The following is a 22,657-nucleotide window of genomic DNA, read 5'->3' as shown; positions in this document are numbered from 1 at the left end:
GTGTCAAGCGTGTAGGGGAGCTACAGCGGCAGGCACAAAACATGAATGGCCTTTTCTCATCTCATTCTAAGCTAACAAAAACACAATTATTCTTAGTTTCCAGTGATTATACACAATTTAAATCAGATTTATTCATATTATATTCCTTTTTGCCAATAGAGCCCCCTTAAATGCTACACACTGACCCCTTTAAGTTCAACCCGTTCAAAGAACAGAGACACACACAAACACACTTTCCTTCCTCCTCCTTTATTCATATATCAGCATATAGTCCACTGTACAGCGAGGACGGGACAGCAGCCTCTCAGCACCGACTGGACTGCAGATCTAACAAGATTCGGACCACCGACACTTTTTTTTTTTTTTTTTTTTAAACTGCTTTATACCCAGAGAAGCAAAGTTCCATTAAGATACCAAACACGATGCTTTTCAGTTACGTACATGGAAGAGGTGGGACAATTCACAAAGAGCATGATTCCAGTATGTTGGAGAATTGTTTTGTTTTTTTTGGTGCTATAAATACAAGTTCCACGTTATTATTATTATTCTTTTTAAATCACTGTACTAACGACTGAGATGTGTCCTCGTTAAGATGAGTCAAGACCATATGATTGATTCAGTTTCTACTTTACTTACATGACTGTGCGTCCGTGTGTGTGTGTGTGTGTGTGTGTGTTTGTGAATAAGAGAGAAACAGAAGTGTTGCTATATTTATACAGACATGACTGAAATAAACACCACTTTTATTGCAAATGGTGTTTTTCTTTTCTTTTCTTTTTTAGGCTTTACAATTCTCTTTTTAACACTGCAATAAGGGGACCAAGCAAATTTACACAAGGATTCGTTTTGTTCACTTTCTTGTAGTTTTTTTTTTTTTTCTTTAAATGTATTTACTGTTGCAGACTGGTGAATAATTATTGGTGTGTTTCCGTCTCGTCCTGCTATCAGTCCATGTACATCGGGGAGCTGGGAGACGTCGGCATCTGATCCATGAGCCGGCACACGTAGCTGGCCACGTCGACCGAGCGCTCCTCGTACATCTGGATGAACGGATCTCTCTGGAGTGGACGAAGAGAAAAGTCGAGTTATAAAATCAATTCATATGCCAACAAATTAATACCAACTGAATGTAAGACAAATAAAAGGGTATTTTCTCATGTTTTTGTGTCCAAGAGACTACATTACATTACATTACAGTCATTTAGCAGACGCTTTTATCCAAAGAGACTTACAATCAGTAGTATATTACATATATTACATATATGACTAATTTGCAATTAAATAATTCTGTCACTTAGAATAACAACCTGAGCCTCACAGCGGCAAAAGCATGCACTTGTAGTGGACAAAAATAGTTGCACATATAAACTCATTATAATAATGGACCAGTTTCAAAAGTTGGTGTCCCCATTAGTAGATACAAAAAGATTAGAAAATAGGGTTGAAAAACACCAACGTTGCCCTTTAACTGCGTTTGAAACATCTTAAGCTGACACTTAATGAGTGTAAACAGAACTCACCAGTAGCTCTTTGTACTTTGGCCTTTTTGACTCGTCCTTTGTAAGGCTTGAGAGAGAATGAAAAATAAAAGTGTTAAGACGGTGGAAACTGCAGTTCAGCCATTTGTCCACCAGAGGGACAGCTGGAGTTTAGTCACCATAAAACAACTGGACACAGGTTTGATTTCATGACACATGAACATCATTTAAATTCATTTAAAGCAGATTTATTCCCAGCAGTGTTTCCTCACCACACGTTGACAAAGGAGATGAATTTGGGGGAGAAGCGCCTCTCCTCTGAGTTGCTGAGCTGCGGCGGGTCTCCTCTCACCACCTGGGTCAACTGGTCGAACACACTGTTCCACTTCGGGTAGGGGAACCTCCCAGTGGCCAGCTCGTACTGAAACACAGCACACAACATGGTCAGGAAAACTGCTTCTGCTTTATAACCACAAATCAGGTGTGAAGTAACAATAGAAGGACTCAAACACCAAATGAAATCACTTATCAAAGTGCATTTTCAAGCTTTTCCAGCAACTAACAGCTGTGGTGAATTACATATTTATATACAGTACATACATTTTACTGATTATTTCACTTCTTCATCACATTAAATCAGATGTTACTGTGCTGTAAACAACCAAAATAATGCAGCATTAAACGAGTTTCATGTTTCAAAATGTGCCACCTGTTTGTAAGTAGACCTGACATCCCATAATAACCAGGCAGAGCCAATATAAAACAATCAACCCTTATCAATTAAACGTGAAGAAAATATTGTGAAAGTCATGACACGTCAGTTAACGTGGTAAGAGCTCCTGATCTGCTTAAAGAGTGTTTTATAGTAAAGGAAATAAAGAGATGATCTTTATTTCCGTTACTATAAAACACTCTTTAAGCACTAACATCATTAAAAAAATATATACAAAAACATTAAACTTCTAGGGAAAAAAGCAAAGGTGCAATTTCTCTCAGCTAATTTCATGAAGTATTCATTCATAACTGAATGTGTAGTGTCACACTTTCATAAGAGAAACCATGCGATGTGCGTAAAAAAAACATGCAATATCAAAACGCAAATGTGAATCCTGAAAAATGAGGACAGTTAAATAAACACATCTGTATACCTTCTATGAATATATGAAGTTTATGTCATTTTTTTTAACCTTCAGTGTGAAGGTTCAGACTCACCAGTGTGATTCCCAAACTCCAAACGTCTGAGCGGACGTCGTAGCCCTGCCTGGACGCACTGGGGTCTATCCGCTCCGGCTGGAAAAGTCAAACAGGAAAAAGATTCTTGAGTTTCAAAACAAAAGTAGACGGAAAAGTACAATCCCTAGTGGATTTCAAAGAAAGATAGTGTGTTTTTTTTATATACAGACCACCAATATGTTATTGTTGCAGAAAAACGCTTTAAATCAACATTTACAGCAAGTTAGCATGAACATTATTACTGAAATGGTGCTTCAGACAGATTTTCAGTGCTCTAATGATACACGCAATAATGAGATTTATAACATATATTAAAATAATAAGAGAATAATAGTGGTGATATTCACTAGAAAGACAAAAGAATGAAAACATTTCCACCTATTAAGTAAAAGTAATATTTTAATGGATACCAACGCCAGGCGAATATTGAAAAGTAATACAGAATAAAATATTCTGTATGTAGGCTTAACGGGCAATGCATAACTATTTATTAAATATAATGGTTGCTTTTTATTGTCACATGTGAGAGTAAATCATTTGTGCTTCCAGTCTGCGGTGAGCTTTGTAAACCACCAGATGTCCCTGTGTGTATTGAAATCTTTTCTCAGCACTAAAGACAGACACTGCAGACATTCAGTGATACTTTCAGATTTTTTCAACTATCTTGCTTCCATCACGTTTTCTTTCAGACTAGAGGAAAGAAAACATCATAAATACGCAGTTAGGTGTTATTTTACTTCTTTGTCTATTTGTCTCTGTAGATTTCTTCTAAATTCACTAGATAATGCCTAATTTACATATTTAAACATAACATTTCACAAAACTTGTAATAGAAAAAAGAATCATCTTAATGTCAGTAATCAACTGGAGAAGTTTCATGTTAATATCCATAAGTTAATTTTGTTTCCCTATTCACCTGTGGTGTCTTCAAAATGTATGTCATTTTACAAAACATATCTTTAAAGGTCGTTTTCTCTAAATATTTTATTTCTCAGACTCTGATCCAGAAATCTCCACTTCAGTAGCTCTTACATACACCACACTTTACAGTTTCATTCCTCTCTATATTCTGAATGTCTTTACAGAGGGGTCTGTTCATACATCATTCATAAACTGATTTATACAACATTGTATTCCTAAAAACAAGGAGAAAATAGTTTATTGTGTGTTGACAGTATTTTATGATTTATGGAGTAACACAAAGAGATATCCGAATTCACCTCTGTAAAAAGCTTTTACTGTAATATGTTGACAAAATTAAACAAGAATTTTGAACCTAGCTTTATTCAATGTTCAGATTTATGTTCTGGGCATGAATGCAAATTAGCACATATTAAATAAGATAATAGCCTTATTTGCATATTGAAACATACAATTTCAGAAAGCGCGAAATACAAATGAATTAATGAATTATTGTAAGTCAAGTTTAATGGTGACATTAATTAGTTAAATATTAAATTCATCTGTAGTTTCTCCCAGTATTAGAGAGAAAGTCAGACTAGAAAACTCAAACACTTGGACAGTATGAAGCTGTTTGTAACCAACGCATCACGAATGAGCTGTGAACTGGAGTTTTATGACGTGAAAAGTGTTTTTAAAGCCCATGTGGGTACCTCAAATCTATATTTAATGTCAGTCTTTCAGTTCCAGACTCCACTAAAAGAAGGAAACAAAGTGTTCACAACCAAACTGGGTCAAAACCAATCCACCGCTCCTCAAACTCCCCCCCCGAAGAATACCGAGACAGCTCATCACCTCTGGGCATGTTTTCACCTGCTCGACGAGAACGCCATCGGCATCCGGCTCCGCACTGACTCACATTTTCACTCCCCCCATTTTTTAAAACATTGACGAAGTGGGATCGAAAAAGGCTGCAGAAAAAAACAAAAACCCATCTCTCCCGCTGCTGTGTGAGGAGAGAAAAAGGAAAAAGCACCTCTCTGGCCCATTTACAGGCCAGATTTAGATGCTGATGTCACCCAGCGGAGCCGGGACGGTCTCTGCTGCAGTGCATGATGGGGTTTTAACGGAACTGCAGTAGACTTGCTGCAGAGAGTCTCGCTCACATCTGCCAAAGACTGGAAGTGTTTAGTCTCCGCAAGCACAGCGAACAAATTAGGGGGATTAGAAGGCGTTTTTTTTTTATCATCAATTACCTTGTGAATGTTGAATACTTGTGAGTTCAGGCTTCTCAAATGTGAGGATTTGCCTCTTTTTGGTCTCTTATCAGTATAAACTTATTTTTATTTTTTTTTACACTCTGGGCTCTTGAGGCTTCTGATGAGTGTTTGTCCTCATTTTATACACTAAATAATGAATCAAAAATAATGCAAATGATCATTGTTTGCAGCCCAAAACAGCCAAACAACAACACAAAGATTTGTAAATAAGAGCTACTGGTCCTGTAAAATCTAAATTCCTCATGTTTCCTGAGCTAAAGAGTCATGTTGTGTATATTCTATCAAAACCACATATCCAAACAATCAAGTCGGGCTCCACCAGCTGTCCTGAGGTCAGTGTTTCTACGTCATTAAAACCTGCTGCAACCAGCAGCGTCGCGATCAAACACCTGGACGGAAGAACGAAACCAGAGCTGAGATTCCTGCCGTTGAGCTCACAGCCGTGGGAAGCTCTACGTCACCAACGAGGCTCCCTGCGTCTGTCTGTGTGTGTGTGTGTGTGTGTGTGTGTGTGTGTGTGTGTGTGTGTGTGTGTGTGCTGTGGGTTGCCGCTGGGGTCGTGATAGCGCCTCACCAAATTTAGAATGGAAACTGCTGTGGAGGAAGGAGGAAGGGGGATGAAACCCCACGACAGAAAAAGACCCGGAGTGATGACGACACGCTGAGATCACCTCTCTGAACCGACAAACATTCAGTGCACCTCAATTATGTTGTGTGTATTTACACACACACACACACACACACACACACACACACACACACAACACACACACACACACACACGGCGGCTGCAGCAGAGATAGTGAAACCAAACTGATCATTTCATAATTTCACTGTTGATGAATTTCATTCAGCTTCTAAAATGTGAGGATTTGCGGCTTTTTAGCATTTTATGCCTTTGTAATTAAATACATCTGGATGTTGGACAAAACTGGAATTTAATCAATGAATCTATTGATAATTAATATTATTATTAACCAATTTCATCTTTATTACACATCAAGTCTAACCGTCATGGCTCTTAAATTGAAAGAATAATGTATTCTGTGGCTCTGGAGGAGCTTTTTTAAAACCAGACAACATATTGATGACAACCCTGATGATGTCATCGTGATGTCATCAGGGTTATGTCGGTTAGGGCTCGGACATTTCCAATTTCTCTGGAGTACGAAGAATTTACCAGACACAGAAAGACTCTGATGAAAAGCCTCTGTCAAGTTGCACTGTGGGAAATGTAGGATCAACTGTTATGGGAGGCTGGCCCATATCAGGGACAACAAATCTGGATATTTCAACTCTGCTGCGGCAACTTTGACCATGATTTGTCTCTCACGAGCTCTAAACCAATATGGAAATCCTCCTTTAATCAAAACGATCATAGTTGCAGCCCTAAATAAAGACTGGAATAACTGGAAATATTCTCAAATAGCACCCGTCATGAATTCGGTTTCCATTTCCAGTGAAATATAAGTCAGTTGAAGGAATTTTCCTCCTCTTTTGAGTATCACATCAACAGAGGAGGTCCAAAAAAAACACAACTTGATGTTTTCCTTTTCTACCAGCTCTCAGACAAGTTTTTACTGATTCATCAGGATTTATCTTTTACACACACGTGCACACACCCACGCCCGCACCAACACATGCACGCACACACACGAAGTGTATGTGCTGTCTGCTGACGAAGAGAGGCCCTGATTCATGTCCATATCCTGTTTTACTGAATTATGGGATATAGACACAGAATACAGCTGCAGAGGGAACATTCAAGAGAGTCTCCTGCTTTGATCAAACCTCTACCACTGTCCTTTTGCACCACAAGATAACAAGTAAGATGATGAAACCGAGTTCTGTGTAGGTGTAACTCACTGCCATGTACGGCCTGCAGCCTGCATCTCTGGTTTTGGCGATGGAGTCCACCAGCTGTCCGCTGATGCCGAAGTCACACAGCTTGATGTTTCCGTTCCTGTCCAGGAGGATGTTTGACGGCTTAATGTCTGACGGGAGAGCGAGGAAGAAGAATGGTTGCGAGTGTTAAGAAACAGCTTAAGGTTGAACACGGTAAGGATGATACGATCAGGGCGTCGGCCTCACCTCTGTGTATTATTTTCAAGTTTTCTTTTAAGTGGTTAAGTGCCTTCACAGTCTGCGGAACACAAGAGAAGGTTTAGCAGCAGGAGTCATACAAATGTATCCTCTTTATAGGTTTTTAAAAAAGTGGGACAGAAGAACTTACAGCTAAAGTTATTTTCCCTAATATTTCCTCTGGAATCACGTCGTCTAATGAGCAATATACAAACTTGTAAAATTTGTCTAACGAGGTAGCCATAAGTTCCATACAAATCCAACAGTCGCCCTGAAACACACAAGAAGAGAAGTAGTGAGTTTGAGAGTTAACAGACCGAACACTTCTATAATAATAATAATAATAATAATAATAATAATAATAATAATAATGATAATGAGAATAAGTCAGGATGTCACCTCTCTGAACAGAGCGCCATAAAACTGGACGATGTACGGACAGTCGCTGCTTCTCATCACCACGTCCAGGTCCATCAGCAGCTGCTTCTGCTCCTTCTCGTCCACCGTTGACCGAATTCTCTGGAAGAAAACAAACGTACGAAACAATCAAGACATGCATAGTCGACCTAGAAATCTAAAACCGGGTTGTCCGTGTGTCGCAGAAAGGTAAAAATCACCTTGACCGCCATGATCTGGTTGCTCGGCTTGTGCACCATCTTATTGACGGAGCCGTACGCTCCTCGGCCGATCTCGCCCAGATCCTTGAGATCCTCGGCGGTGAAGTCCCAGTGCTGCTCCGGGGAGATCTTCAGCTTTCCCGACGACTCGATGCTGTGTGTCCTCAGCCTCTCTCTGACAGAAACAAGACAAGAGAACACATCTAAATGTAGGAGTTTTATTCTGCAGGAATGAGAAGTGGTAATAAAGTTTTACTCACATGTGCGGGTTTTGAAAGGGCGGCCCGGCCGTGTTCAGTGTGAATCTAGTCGTGGGTTTGATCGGAGGGTTGGCGAAGTTCAGCTTCAGGGCTTTGCGTTTACCTGAACAGGAAAAAATAAATAAAGGAAGAACATCAACGTGATCTAAAATGAAGCGGCTCGAGTTGAGGGTTGAGACCAAAAGGAAGAAACGCTCCCCACGTGAAAGGAAAACAACGAGAGAGAGGAAAACAACAAACCATGAAATGAGATAGAGGGAGTGAGGAGAAGAGTACATTTATACAGATTTACTCAAAAGCCATGGATGTCATGCTTTCAAAAAAAAAAACAAGGGGATAAGAAAATGCAACTTCTGCATCACCACATTTCAAATTTCCCAAAATATACTCACCTAGAAGCCTGGGATAAGTCTGGTGATATTCTTTATTTAATATCATTGTTGACAGTTCTCATAAAAAAACCAAAAGCAACAGCGAATGTATCTATTAAAGTATTATCTGGGTTTCTGTATCTTTTGTATCCAACATTCATTTAAAACTACACACTGTAGTTTATTTTGACACAAATCTTCCTGTTGCCACAAATACTCACTGGATCACCAAATGGGGATTAATCCGCCGCTGAAAATAGTCCCCAATAAAAGCACTATTTCCTCCTGCTTGTTTGATAATTACTGAGCTTTTTTTTTTTCTTTAATATGTGTGTGCAGTGCTTATTTATATTTATGACTTCAGGAGGAACCAGTGAGTCTTTAGTTTTGGTATTTTTATGGGACTTGTTAACAATAAGAAAAATGTAGAATAACACATTTTAACATGTATTTCTATCATACTTCTCATTACTCAGCATTTTGAGCTGGTCAGCCTTCAAAATAAGCTTTATATGCTAATTTCATTTACAGTCATTAAGGTCAAACGTACCACCTTAATGTTAAATTGATGGTATCGGGTTGTCTTTAAGAGTGGTCAATCCACTTTTACCTTTCTTTATTTCTTAATGCTTTTTTTTTTTTTAACATTTGAGAGACTTTTTGAATACTTACCACTATTAATCCTGCTACTAAATTTTCAATATGACTACGACAGTTAAAAATGTACATCATCTCAGTGTATAAGTTACCAAATCTCCTTAATATATCTGGAGTATATATATATTAGGAAATATAAACTGGAGTCTCCTGTTCAGCAGCAGCCAAACACTTTCAGCTATCGGTAAAATAAAACCACTTTCTTTATCCTAGATTTGATGCAGAAACAGAAACATAGCATGCTGCTAAACACACCTACACACACCTACACAAACACGCCAACCCACAGATGAACATAAAATAACAGGGAAAAAGAAAACACACTGACACACGACATGCTTCTCAAGGCCAACTGCTTTGATTTCACCTCCGATGGTAGAGCAGCCGCTCTACTCGGCCCCAAAAAACACCACAAGAATGCGAGCGCTTGGATTCCCGTCGGCTTGAATGCAAAACATCCCTCCAAATGACAACGTGTGTGTACCTTGTCCCGACAAGCAAGTGCTATGCTGAGGTGCACCCATGCCAAAAAAAAAAAAAAAAAAAAAAAAAAAAAAAAAAAGAGACAAACCGGTTGAAAACAAAAGTAATGTGACAACACCACAGGCACTACTTTTGCTTGTTAGTTTCACACTGAAAACCAGTAAGGTAGAGCTTCCATTATGGTATTTAATGGGGGGGGATTTGATTGATTAATGAAAACAGTGTTTATTTGGTTGGGGGAACTTTTCTATCACACTGAGGAGTGACAGACGGGGAAAAAACTGTTAAGAAGATCTTAAAATATCAATGGAAGCTCTGAATTTTAGGCTTGTGCCGATGAGAACAAATAAAACTCACCTGTTTTTTGCTTAAATCAGTAGGAATGAAGCTAAACTGCACTTTTTTAGGCCAAACATTAATGCTGCAGTTGATGTAAAAATAAACGTAGTGATTTATATAAACTTAAAAAAATCCATAAATGTCTGACAAGCTGCAGCGTTACTCCTCTTATCTGAGCTCGTCATGTTAAAGCACAGAGCCATCAGCTACCGGCACAAGCCTACGTGAACCCGTCAGAGGTCTGGACGTGGATTAGTTGAGAACAGCAGGACAGACTCCCCCCAAAACCAGACCGTCAGGCGGAAAACCAAATAAAAAAAGGGTGAGAACTGTTGGTGCTGAAGCAACAAAAAAAAAAAAAAAAAAAAAAAGGAGGTTTGGCTTACTTGGGGGAGCTCCAGAGAGGTTTATCTGAAACCCTACAGAGGTGAGAAGACAGCTTTTATTTTTCTTCACATTTCACCTTCCCGGCTCGTTACGTCGTCGTCACGAGACCGCTTTGTTAGTTGGACCCTAATGTTACTGCCCTCCTTCTAAAAAACACCTCCTGCCCCATAAAAAAAAAAAAAAAAAAAAAACAGGAATCCTGCTAGTTTCAGGGTTGACAAATAATCCCAGAAATTGGCCTTGCTTTGATGACACGTGGAGCTTTTCTATCACAGGTTGAATGCATCATCAGGAGGGTGATGCATCAGCATGCACACGCATTTACGAAACAACTACGAGTGTGTCAGTCAGTGTAAAAGGGCAAATGGAAGAGGTAAAATAATAGATGAAATAAAAAAAAAAAGAGTATGAATTACCATCACGAAAGACATATGACAGTTTATTAAACGTTTTCTCGGGACAGCTCACCATCATTCAGCATCATGTCAGGAGTTAGGAATCATTAGTTAGCAGCAGTAAGGTGAAAAAAGGTGACATTTGGTCAGAGAAATGTGAATTAAAGCACAGGATTTACACAACAGGGCTTCACACCAGCTAGCTGATTAATTATGATTATTACATCAATTAAATCAAATCAGTTAAAGCCTGGATTACTATTACTGTTAGGATTCATTACGGTGGCTTTACCTTCTTTATAAAGAGGGGTAGCAGGGATATGAAATCAACATGCATCTCTGTTATAAGTCAATTTATATTGATTAATTAAACCATTAGGTGACAGTTAAATCAGAAGATAAATCAACCAAAGTTCTAACTGTACAAACTATGTTTTACATCATCATTCAGGCGTGAACTAGAAGATAAGAACTTGATCACAATCACAGCCGGTTATGTTACTTTCTACGTATATTTTTCGCTTCCCAGCTCCTGTCATCTCGTATCGAGACTGAAAACTTTCAACTGGATTTCTAATCAAACTGCGCATTCTACTATATGAGGTCAATGAAGTGTGTAGCTACCTGTTTCACTCTGACATCTCCAGCAGGTGTTGGACTCTGAAAGTTAAAATGAGACATTGGTTCAACAAAAACACAGAGTTGTGATGAGCGTTTAGGTTTTGGTGTGTTGGGGAAGCAAGAGACTGTTTTTTGTTCACAAGCTCTGAAAAGCACAGAGCAGCTCGTGCACGACAGTGTTGCATCAATTAATAAGAACCCCATCAGACTTTACAATCAATGTAATGTATTAGTGCATATTGCCAACCTCATGCACCCAATGCAACATAACGTGATATGCTGTCTTATCTGTGAAGGGGTTTTAATAAATGAACAGGTAGTGCAATCCACTTTATTTAAATGGCTGTCAAGGAAGCTGCAGTTCAATTACATCAATGCGGAATTTTTGCTTTTTTTTTTTTTTTTTTTTTTTTTTTTTAAATGACATCTGCTGCAATAGATGCGATTCAGAATTGCCATTTTTTTTTTTTTTTTTTAACCCCCAGACCAAAAAAAAAAAAAAAAAGGGGAGAATTGAATGAAAATGAGATTGCATTTGTATTTATTTGCATTAAATGTGCTGACAGATGGGGAAAAACACTGGTTCTCTCCCTTGGGAATGTATTATTATTTTTTTCTTCTTCTTCTTCTTCTCCTCCCCAGTCCTGGGAGTAGCCTCCCACGGCTAGCCCTGCTACCATTAACCTTCACTGCAGCAGGATGGTTTCTGCCTCCTACCTCCCGTGCTGAGCTCTTACCCTGCATGCTGCTCATGGTGGTGATGTGCTGGGACTGGGACTGGTGGTGGTGGGACGCTGCGGATCCTGCGCTGCTGCTGCTGCTGCTGCTGTTGTGGCTGCTCTGTGTTGTTGAGTTGTTCGGACTGGGAGTCGCCATTGTTGTGTGTTTGAATTCCATCAGCAGCAAACCGGGGCTGCAATGCAGATACACGGAGAGCAACTTCACCCGTCCCCTCCCAGCCGCAGCGATCACACCGCACCGACGGCGACTTCAGGGGAAACACAACGAGTGGATGTTTTAAAATATGTTAAATTATGACGGATTTATGTGGTGTTTTTTAAGGTTTCGGGCAACGTTAACACAAACAAACATCCAGCTAAGGCTAAGGCTACTAGCCGAGAAGCTTTAAGACCCGCAATCAGCTGACCAAGTGACACTGACATGTCAACACCCACCGCGTCCCCGGAGCGAGCGGCAAGCTAGGGGAGGGTAGCCGAGGGGAGGCAGGAAGTGACGTGTGTTTGTTTCAAAATAAAATAAAGAACGTGTCCGTAAAGATGTATTTAGCGCCTTTAGTTTTACTTACCCTGAGCCTTCCACTTAGCACTTATTGTATTCGTGTTAGTTTGTTGCACTTATTGTATTCGTGTTAGTTTGTTTCTGCACTTATTGTATTCGTATTAGTTTGTTGCACTTATTGTATTCGTATTATTAGTTTGTTGCACTTATTGTATTCGTTTGTTGCACTTAGTTTGTTGCACTTATTGTATTTGTTTAGTCTGTTGCACTTATTGTTGTTAGTTTGTTGCACTTATTGTATTCGTATTATTTTTGTTGCACTTATTGTAGTTTGTTGCATTTATTGTATTCGTTATTATTAGTTTGTTGCACTTTTGTTTGTTGCACTTATTGTATTAGTTGTTTGTTGCACTTATTGTTTGTTGCAGTTTAGTCTGTTGCACTTTTTGTTTATTGTACTTATTGTATTCGTATTAGTTTGTTGCACTTATTGTATTCGTATTAGTTTGTTGCACTTATTGTATTCGTATTAGTTTGTTTCTGTACTTTTGCTCTGGTTTATGCTCTTAGATGCTTGTTTAAGAAAGGAGATGCACTTATGACTTCTGGTGACTAGTAGTTCTCTTGAATACCTTTGTTGAATACACTTATTGGAAGTCGCTTTGGATAAAAGCGTCTGCTAAATGACTGTAATGTAATGTAATGTAACTTAAAGGACATTTATTTAGAATGCCAATTTTTTTTTTTGTGTACAGTACCAGTCAAAAGTTTGGACACACTTTCTCATTCAACTACTTTGAAGAATGTAAAATATAAAACATATTCTGGTTTGTTTAGCATTTGTTTGTTTACCACATAATTCCATATGTGTTCCTTCATAGTTTGGATGTCTTCAATATTAATCTACAATGTAGAAAAAAATAAAAAAATAAAAATAAAGAAAAACCATTGAATGAGAAGGTGTGTCCAAACGTTTGTCTGGTACTGTATTTAATGGGGAAAAACTGTAATATTTTTGTAGGATTTTTCTGGAATGTCACTCACACACCGTTTTTTATACTGTAAATGCTTAATAAATATTGCATATTTTCATCATTGGGCCATCGGCTCAATCACCATTGTGTTACCTCCTTTCGCAATAGATTGTGAGTTAACAGGCATTTATTAAAATGAAAATATTTGAGAATGCGACTTTAAGTAAATGTAGTAGTACTACAGAGTACAAATACACTTTTACTTAAGTAAAAGTGTAAAAGTATTGTTGTTCACATATTCGTTAAAGTAGTAGTAGTAGTATCATTTGGACCATAAACCAAAAAATAAATAACTTAAAATGTATGTAACACTACAATACTTTTATAGATTTATTTTTCTTCTTTTTGTTTTCAGCCAAGTGACATTGCGTAATAATAATGAAATAAAACAATAAAAAAAATAAAACACATTTCTCATGTTTGGTATTATATTGATTGTCCATTAACCATTTATATCACAAGCCATAAACACACCTTCAAAGATTATTATTTTTTTTTTGTCAATAATGATTTTATTTTTTAAGGAACTATCGGAAGTTGTATCTCTGCCTCTTGGGTACCTTGACGTCACTGCGGAGAATGTGTGCTCGTTTTGTTCTACGGGGCAGCCGGGACGGAAAACCTCCAAGATTTAATCCAACGTAGTGCAATGAAACGAACCCTGCTGTTTGAGATCTTTTTTCACATTCTGTTAGAGAACATGTAATAAAACAGTATTTTCATTATATTACTGTATAACAGTGTTAGCTCTGACGTGTGTTGACAGTTATACAACCCAAAACACACAAATAAAAGAACACCCGCTTTAATTCAGCCGACTGTGGGCTTATATCTCCTCTAAAAGGAGCGTTTGTTCTCGTGTGGAGATAAGGACATTCACTAGGTTGTGAACTGTGGTTAATGTCCAAACATTTTTAGGTCAATATGCAGAAGTCGTAGTGAATATCAAACGCACTCCTCGCCGGTGTATCACACTAGAAGGAGACCTCCAGTGTGCTTGATTTGCTATGTATTCACGTCCCGCAGGCCCGGGCGGGGAGGTGAAAGGTTCCAAAACAGCAATGGGCGAAGTTTGTAAGTCATGGCTTTCTGTCATCTGGAGACTCTGCAACTTTTTCATGTCTTTCTTCTTCGCTCTTGCAACTTATGTCCAGGTGAGCTTTTACTTAATCATAAATATATCTGTATATATATATATATATATATATATATATATATATATATATATATATATATATATATACACACACACACACACACACAGATACATATATATATATATACAGATATATATCATTACTCATTAACTTAACATTGTGTGTTCTTACTTCAGATCAATGATCCAGACGCAGGGGTGTGGATGGTAAGTTTCAGCTATGTCACATATGATTTTGTCATTAATTTTCTGCATGTAATTTCCTATTAATTTATATATTTCTGTTGCAGGTTGGTTATGGAGTACCTGCAGTCCTGTGTGCATGCATTGGCTTTAAACCCCACGTGGCAGGTAGACAGATAACTCTGGATCTGAAGTGGTGTACTTGTTTAGTAAATGCATCACCTATTGAGAGTTAAACCCTTAATAAAAGAGGTTGAACTCAGTTACTTTCTAAGAATTTCCAGTTTGCATGTTCCTGTTTTCCACACTGAATGCCTCTTTTTTCCCCCTCCAGTGCTGACAGCGCCCCCACGTGGCTCCATCGTGGCGGTGCAGCTCAGTGCAAGAAGCTGCAGAGCATGATGAGAACATGTGTTTTATGTCCTCTTTGCAGAGACTTTGCCCTGGAGGCGCGTTGCTGATCTCCACGTGATGATCTCCAGCGCTGTTGTTGCCATGTTGGGATGGAGACTTTACAGAGAGCGAATCACAGAGATCCTCCAGCAGGAGGAGGGCAGGTAGACTCACACTGCTGGCCTGTTTGCTTAGAATAGAAGAGACTGCAGCACTGTGGTGATCTACAGTACCAGTCAAAAGTTAGGACACACCTTCTCATTCAACTACTTTGAAGAATGTAAAATATAAAACATATTCTGGTTTGTTGAGCATTTGTTTGTTTACTACATAATTCCATATGTGTTCCTTCATAGTTTGGATGTCTTCAATATTAATCTACAATGTAGGAAAAAAAAGTGTCCAAACTTTTGACTGGTACTGTAAGTATGCCAGATTTGTATTTTTTTTTTCATGTCAAAAAAATTACATTATGGGTACATTAAGAAAAAAAAAACATTTCTTTCATGTGATTTGTCCAAAGCCAAGGGAATATTTTGTCACCTCTACTCTCATGGCAATATGGCATTTCATAAATTGTTTTTTTTTAACTTAATTCTTTTTAAAGGTTATTCTTACTTTGCAGTCTATGTAAGATGTTAAGGATCAACTAATCATGATTTTTTTTCTAATCATGCAAAATGTTTAAAAATACGTTTTGAATGGTGTTAAAAGGGGAATTGTTACTTATTTTTATGTGTGCATAAGATTATACATAAAAAAATCTAATTGAATTGTAAGCAGAATTGATTCAGGTAAATTGATGAAGTGAAATTAATATAATCTTTCCTCCTTTTAGAGAATTTTCTGGTCTCATGTTGACGGCTGTTTGGCTTCTCCTGTGTCGCCACTCTGGAAGGTAAAATAATGATGTAACCAGATGTTTTTCAAATCTTTGTTTTGTATGTTTCTTTTGTTTTTATATCCAGTATGTGTTTTTTTCCCTAATCTTTACTCCACTCTTCTCCATCAGGGCTCCAGTCGGGATGCTCAGAGTCTCAACAGCTGCTGCCATCACAGTCTTCCCCTTTGTGGCCTGGCTTTACTACTACATCAATAAGGAGCTGAGATCAAACTGGCCTTCACATTGTCAAACTGCTATTTAGAAATCCACTTCTTACTCTCTTTTTGGACTGATTTAAATATTCCTTTTGTATTACGTTCTTTGACTGAAAATCCTGGACCAAGAATGCTGCTTAAGTAAAACCTTTTTATAGTATCATTAATTACAAACGTGTCAGCTTAATGGTGCCACTTAAAGAAGGAATATTATTTTTTTTCATCCAATGTTTACCTACATGTTGTGTCTTTTAAGTTCAATTTAATTTTGTTTGTTATATCATTTTTTATAATTTTTATATGAGACTCTATTACAACTATGATTTATTTTTTTGATCTTGGAGTGTCCAGACCTTGATGTTCTGTCAAATTAAATGTAATGTATAAATAATGTAAAATATTAAAAAAACAAGTGATATAATTTATATATTATTTATTATTTATATATGTTTTTTTATATAAAAAAAATTTCAATTTACAGTACCAGTCAAAAGTTTGGACACACCTTCTCATTCAATGGTTTTTCTTTATTTTTTTTTTTTTTTCGACATTGTAGATTAATATTGAAGACATCCAAACTATGAAGACACATATGGAATTATGTGGTAAACAAACAAATGCTCAACAAACCAGAATATGTTTTATATTTTAGATTCTTCAAAGTAGTTGAATGAGAAGGTGTGTCCAAACTTTTGACTGGTACTGTATTTATTTATAATTTATATTTATATATTAATATATTTTTTAATCTATTTATTTATTTTACAATGTTCTACACATTTTTCGCCCTCCAGGGGGCAGCAGAGAGCGCTATGACTAACCGGATGATAGAAGAAGATGTAAAACACGTCACTTCCTGTCTTAAGTAACAGCGACCTGTACGCTGATCTGAGACCAGCCTTTTCACTTTCGAATCAGCCATTCTTACTCAACACTAACATGTAGAACTGACTCCAGAACAGCAGTGTGTACGGCCCCATCTCCTCTTCACTTCTCACGTTTTGTAAACTTGTAACCGCTTCCTCGTTGGAGCAGCGGTTCTCTCAAGGTGCAAACATGGCCCTGAGTGTCTTATATCACGGACTGGGATGCCGGTTGTTTCACAGTAATGTTAAACTCCTGCAAAACGGGACCAGGACACTGAATGTGAGACTCTCGCACAGCCTTTCACGGAGAGAACCCGGAGTTCACTGCTACCTGGTAGGTCAAAGCTCGCCTTGGTGTCAGGTGTGTCCCCAGACTCCATTTGGGAAATTGGCAATTAAACGTCTCCACTTCCGCATCTTGTTTTCCCATCATGCAACAGGGCGTTAAATTAGCAAATATGTGAATGGAGTTTGTCACAACACCTTTATTTGTGTTTTATTACCAATTAAAGGCTATATATTGTAATGTAAGGCTTTTAACTCTAACCACATAGCTTACAAATACACTGTGCAATTATAGTTATAATAGTTTTCTATGTGTATATATAATATTTCAGTTATTGTGGATTCTTTACTGTTTTTATTGCTTATTTATAATACTTGTTTTTTTCCATCTTGTTTTTCTTTTATTATATCTCTTGTTTGCACTAAACCTATGCTGCTGTAATCCTGTAAATTTCCCCGCTGCGGGACTAATAAAGGATTATCTTATCTTATCTTATCTTATCTTCTCCTGTATGTTTGCTCATTAACAGGTGAACGCCAGTCAGCGGTACACCTGCAGAGCAGCTCAACAGCTTCATCAACACTCCTCGAGGACACTTTCCTCACTGCCTCCACCGCCTTCATCAGAAGAGAAGAAGAATAAGAAGTCTGGGGTGAGGTTAAGATGCAAAAGATTATGTTAAAGCTGCATCCCCCTCGGTGTAACATGACTTTACTCAAATCAAATGTGAATTAACTGAGAAGTAATGATTTCTGGTTTAAATGCAGCACCTGTAATGCTTCTGGTGCCTTGTTGTGCCAGTGTTATTGGGCTGAATGGTTGACAAAGACTAATGCAAATATTTTAAACTAAGGTTTTTTTGTGCTAACCTTGTATGCAATGCTTTCCTTGTATCACAATTAACTGTGCATGACTCCGAGGGTAAAACTTTAAGCACTTAATGCGACTCACATTAAGACAACAATGACATCGACTAATAGAAAGGTGAGACATTACAAACAATTCGAGCAGAGTATGTCTTTAAAGTTTCAAAATTCTCCCCCAAACATATTTAGGAAATAACAGCGTGTCAATGGAATGTTTTTGGAGTTCAATAAGACCATTTTCAAGGCCTTTAAAATATCATGAAACTTGTTAAATCTTCACTCATCCTCTTGTTTTATGACGACATTGAACACATGGGACCCATTTCACTTTTTAATAATGATTTAATATTAGACAATTACATGAAAAGCAGTCAGATTTCTTTCTGATGACAGACAGAATATTTACAGTTCATTCTAACGCATGAAATGAGATCATTGTAATCCATCAGAGTTTGTTAGAGAAGAGAATCTCTGAACATCTGGGAAGAACAGATCAAACTGATTGATTACCAGAGTTTAGCATAAATGTTCCATCCTTTTGAAATGTAAGGATTCCTCTATGATTTTTATTTTGTCATTGTCTCCTCTTTAAAGCCTGTTACATGGAAATCTTTAGCAATCACATTTGCTATCGGAGGAACTCTGCTCGCAGGGATGAAATATTTAAAGAAAGAAAAGGAAGAACGTAAGTATTTTACTACTTAAATCTGTAAAACAAGTGAAAAAATAATAGTTTTTCATTAAGATCAAGCTTTTCTGGTCTAAATCTTTATTTGTTGACTGTTTGCAGAGATTGAAAAGGAGCGGACCAAATCGATCGGCCGACCGGCGCTGGGCGGTCCGTTCTCGCTCATCGATCACAACAACAAGCCCACCAAGAGTGAGGACTTCCTGGGCCAGTGGGTCCTCATCTATTTTGGGTTTACTCACTGCCCTGACATCTGCCCGGATGAAATAGAGAAAATGATTGAAGTGGTGGATGAAATAGGTGATTAAAAACATCAGGAATTATGATAAACTACAGGGTTAATGTTGAGTATCCTCCTCTTCCTAAAACAGCATGTTCTTGTTTTGTTCCTCTCAGATAGAATAAAGTCTCTTCCAAACCTGACGCCGATCCTCATCACCATTGATCCTGACAGGGACACAACGGAGGCCATGGGTGCTTATGTGAAAGGTACAAAAACATCTTTTTTGTTTTCTATATATGGAGTAAGACGTGGTTTAACAATAAGGGGAAATGAGATCGACCTGTTTTTTATGAATTTTCACCAAAATACCGATCTGAGTTTTAGTGTCTAAAGATAATCATATGTACTGCAACTAAGACACCTTCTCCAAACCTCACTAACACTGTTATCCAACTGTAGCTAAGTGCTGAAGTAAGACTTGGAAATGTTGTAGTGCAAAGAGCAAAATCTGTAACATGGCAGTTATTTATTTCAGGCCTCCATCGAGCATCAAATGCAGAAGATTTCCCCATAGTTAAAACAAAATGTCAAATAACATTACCAGAAAACAGCATGCTGAAATTGCTGCATGTGATGAATTTTTCCTCTTTGACGCTGCCGCTCATTTTAAAAGTGATGAGACAATAAGAGTATACGATTTAATAAAAAAAAGTATCAAACAACTCTGTAAGGTGGCATTGTTTGTTTCCATCTCAAAGATAGAGCAATTTTTTAAAGTATTTCTGTCAAATTGATAATATTGTACATAATCTGATGAATATGAAAGAATAACAACAGAAAAGAAAATGATATGCCATTTCATGAACAATTATTTGCATTTCAATGTTAAAATTATTATTAAGAGATCCCAGTTTTGCCAGAAAAAAATTGACATTTTCATAGGAACTTATAATTTAAAAGAAAAACGTAAGAGTATATATGTTAATAAAATATATTATTTTTTATAATATATATAAACATACAAAAATGTATTGATTAGTTCAACTATTAAATTAATCCCTAACTATTTTGTGAAAAAATTATATTTTTTAAGAAAAAACAAAATTCAGAACTCAGATTTGATAGGACAATAAATTCTAATCGTTTCTTCACTCCTCTGTGACAGTAAACTGAATATTTCAGAAGACATTTGAGGACTTCATATTGGGTTTTGGGAAACACTGATCAACATTTTCTGACATTTTGAAGACCTAACTAAATAATCGATAAGTCAGGATTAGTTGCCTCCCTTATGCATGATATATGTTATGTCTGTTTCAGAGTTTTCACCAAAGCTGATCGGCCTGACGGGAACAAAGGATCAGATTGATCAGGTTTCCAGAGCCTACAGAGTTTATTACAGTCAGGGACCAAAGGACGAAGACAACGACTACATCGTGAGTTCAAACCTGCTAAGTTGTTTTTTAAACTACACATCATCAAATGCAGAGATGATATATATATATATATATATATATATATATATATATATATATATATAAAAAAAAAAAAAAGTCCACTTAGCCTGATTTCCTTTTCTTGCTGCGTTCAGGTCGATCACACCATCATCATGTACCTCGTTGCACCCGACGGAGAGTTTGCGGAGTATTTCGGACAAAACAAAAGAAGTGGGGAGATCAGCAGCTCGATAGCGTCACACATGAAGAAGTACAAGAAGGCAAAGGGAGCAGCAGCCAATTAAAAGACCCACTACGGACCGACAGGTTTAATCACTACTGACACTTCATATTGCTATTTATTCTGAACACGCTGTTGTACGAAATCTCTGCAGTAACATTCCTTTTAAACGAGTGATGTGCAGCAGAAAACAGATCAGATGTCTGGTTCTGTTCTCCATCGTACATACAGTTCACACTGCTGCCGAATTGACTTGATTTGAAAAAATGGCTTCAACAAGTGCCTCCTGCTTTAAAATAAATGTGCACAAATCAGCCCCAATAAGATCAATATCTCTGATTTATGATTCAAAGAATGAGGAAAAAATCTGGTTGTGAATGAAGTGATTTGATTTTGTGATAAAAATACAAAATATAACTATGCTTTGAATATTTTATTTGTGTTTGATTGACAACTTTTTTCCAAATGCATTAATGGCAAACTATTGATTAGGACCCACCGAAAGTATGTGTTGGATTTTAAAATGTGTTTCTCTGGAGAAAAACCACCAATTTTCATCCTTATTTTTTCACTTTTCTAAAAACGTTTGACATTCAAATATTTTATCTAGTGTTAAACTTTATCTCTGGAGAGATAATTCTGACTGAACAAATACAATGTAGGAGAAAAAGAGCTTTGAAGAGAGCAATAAAAAAAGAAATCGTGTTTAATGCTGTTAAAGGTGAAATTTGGAAACAAGAAATTGGATCTCCCAGGGAAACTCTTTTTACAGTCCAATAAGAAGAAACATCAAATGAGATATGGAAAATATAATTCCTTATTAAGGAAATCAATGCCCTAAAACTGTAACTATGAAACTGAGTTGCAGGAAGACGACCTGAACATTAAACCTCATATGTTACTGATATCATATCGTATAACACTGACACTGAAACTGCCTTCAGTGTCAGTATTGACGGGTTTATCAGTATTTCTCCATCCGTAAAAGATCAAATATCTAAAACATACAAATCCAGTGTTCACTTTTTAAGAGAATTTGGTGTTTGGTGTGAACATTTTGATGGTGAGTATTTGTTTGTATCGATAGGATGATATGGGATTTTGTGGTGGATTACAGTAAAATAGTTGATGGTACTGAATTTTCATGATTTGAAAAAAAGTTGTCTACCCCCCTATTATGTACAGAAGTGGAAAATAGAACCTGATTTAAAAATACCAAAAAACTGAAATGATCATTTAAGAAAGAACAGATTCACACAATTATTTCTTTATCCATCTTTATTTATTTATTATTTACAATTTCCTTATTTGGGTTTTTTGGGTTTTGTGAACTAAAAGTTATATCTGATGCAATAAACTTAGAAATGTCTTAACCAAATGGACGGTAAAGTGATTATTTTTTGTTTTAGTGCCATTTTCAGAGGAATATATCATGATTATTTTGACCAGAATGATTGTGATTGTAATCGTCCCGTAACTATTTGAATAAAAGAGTGAAAACATAGCCTTGACCACATTTTCCACTCTAGCTTTAAAAACATACAGTTTGATTCTGTTCTGATTCTGTTCTGAATTTCTTGTGTGGTTCATCCTCAGTGAAATACACAAAAAGTCTCAACCAGAAGCACCAGGTTCTACCATCTTTTTGTGAGGATTCCTGCAAAAATCCTTCTCCGTTGGACGGAATATTTAATGCAAAACGCTGCTATTTCAGCTTTTTAAGTGTTGACAGGAAGACCGAGCTCATCGTAGTGCGTAATTGCTTTCAGATGGAGGTTAACCTCTGATTGATGATATCATTAAAAGCCTCAATTTAATGGAGGAGGCGACTTCCAGTTATAGTTA

General features: G+C 37.1%; 3 protein-coding genes across 5 annotated transcripts; 2 read left to right on the top strand and 1 right to left on the bottom strand.

The window, feature by feature from the left end:
- Positions 1–836: 836 nt before the first annotated feature.
- Positions 837–12,237, bottom strand: map2k4a (mitogen-activated protein kinase kinase 4a). 2 transcript variants are annotated; one of them, XM_054607500.1, is made up of 13 exons: positions 11,841–12,237; positions 11,107–11,142; positions 10,087–10,119; positions 7,851–7,953; positions 7,591–7,765; positions 7,373–7,492; positions 7,125–7,244; positions 6,983–7,034; positions 6,758–6,885; positions 2,691–2,768; positions 1,751–1,899; positions 1,521–1,566; positions 837–1,058 (listed from the first exon to the last, which is right to left on the bottom strand). In XM_054607500.1, the coding sequence occupies exons 1-13, from the start codon at positions 11,998–12,000 to the stop codon at positions 945–947; spliced, it is 1,314 nt and encodes a 437-aa protein (XP_054463475.1). In that variant the 5' UTR covers positions 12,001–12,237; the 3' UTR covers positions 837–944. The 2 variants fall into 2 exon arrangements, with proteins under 2 accessions (XP_054463475.1, XP_054463476.1); XM_054607501.1 differs by lacking the exon at positions 10,087–10,119.
- A 1,745-nt stretch (positions 12,238–13,982) lies between these two features.
- tmem220 (transmembrane protein 220) lies at positions 13,983–16,630 on the top strand. 2 transcript variants are annotated; one of them, XM_054608037.1, is made up of 7 exons: positions 13,983–14,259; positions 14,403–14,530; positions 14,710–14,739; positions 14,823–14,883; positions 15,149–15,272; positions 15,947–16,006; positions 16,121–16,564. In XM_054608037.1, exons 2-7 carry the CDS (start codon positions 14,438–14,440, stop codon positions 16,251–16,253), a joined length of 501 nt encoding a protein of 166 aa, XP_054464012.1. In that variant the 5' UTR covers positions 13,983–14,259; positions 14,403–14,437; the 3' UTR covers positions 16,254–16,564. The 2 variants fall into 2 exon arrangements, with proteins under 2 accessions (XP_054464012.1, XP_054464011.1); XM_054608036.1 differs by having other exon boundaries at positions 14,215–14,530; positions 16,121–16,630.
- Positions 16,631–17,077: 447 nt separating this feature from the next.
- On the top strand, positions 17,078–22,305 carry LOC129098631 (protein SCO1 homolog, mitochondrial). Its single transcript, XM_054607690.1, has 7 exons — positions 17,078–17,406; positions 17,888–18,010; positions 18,819–18,909; positions 19,015–19,212; positions 19,309–19,401; positions 20,456–20,571; positions 20,727–22,305. The coding sequence occupies exons 1-7, from the start codon at positions 17,263–17,265 to the stop codon at positions 20,874–20,876; spliced, it is 915 nt and encodes a 304-aa protein (XP_054463665.1). The 5' UTR covers positions 17,078–17,262; the 3' UTR covers positions 20,877–22,305.
- The last annotated feature ends 352 nt before the right edge of the window (positions 22,306–22,657 follow it).

Source organism: Anoplopoma fimbria, chromosome 11, assembly GCF_027596085.1.
Source record: "Anoplopoma fimbria isolate UVic2021 breed Golden Eagle Sablefish chromosome 11, Afim_UVic_2022, whole genome shotgun sequence".
NCBI classification, from domain to species: domain Eukaryota; kingdom Metazoa; phylum Chordata; class Actinopteri; order Perciformes; family Anoplopomatidae; genus Anoplopoma; species Anoplopoma fimbria.
This window is presented reverse-complemented; position numbering and strand designations above follow the sequence as displayed.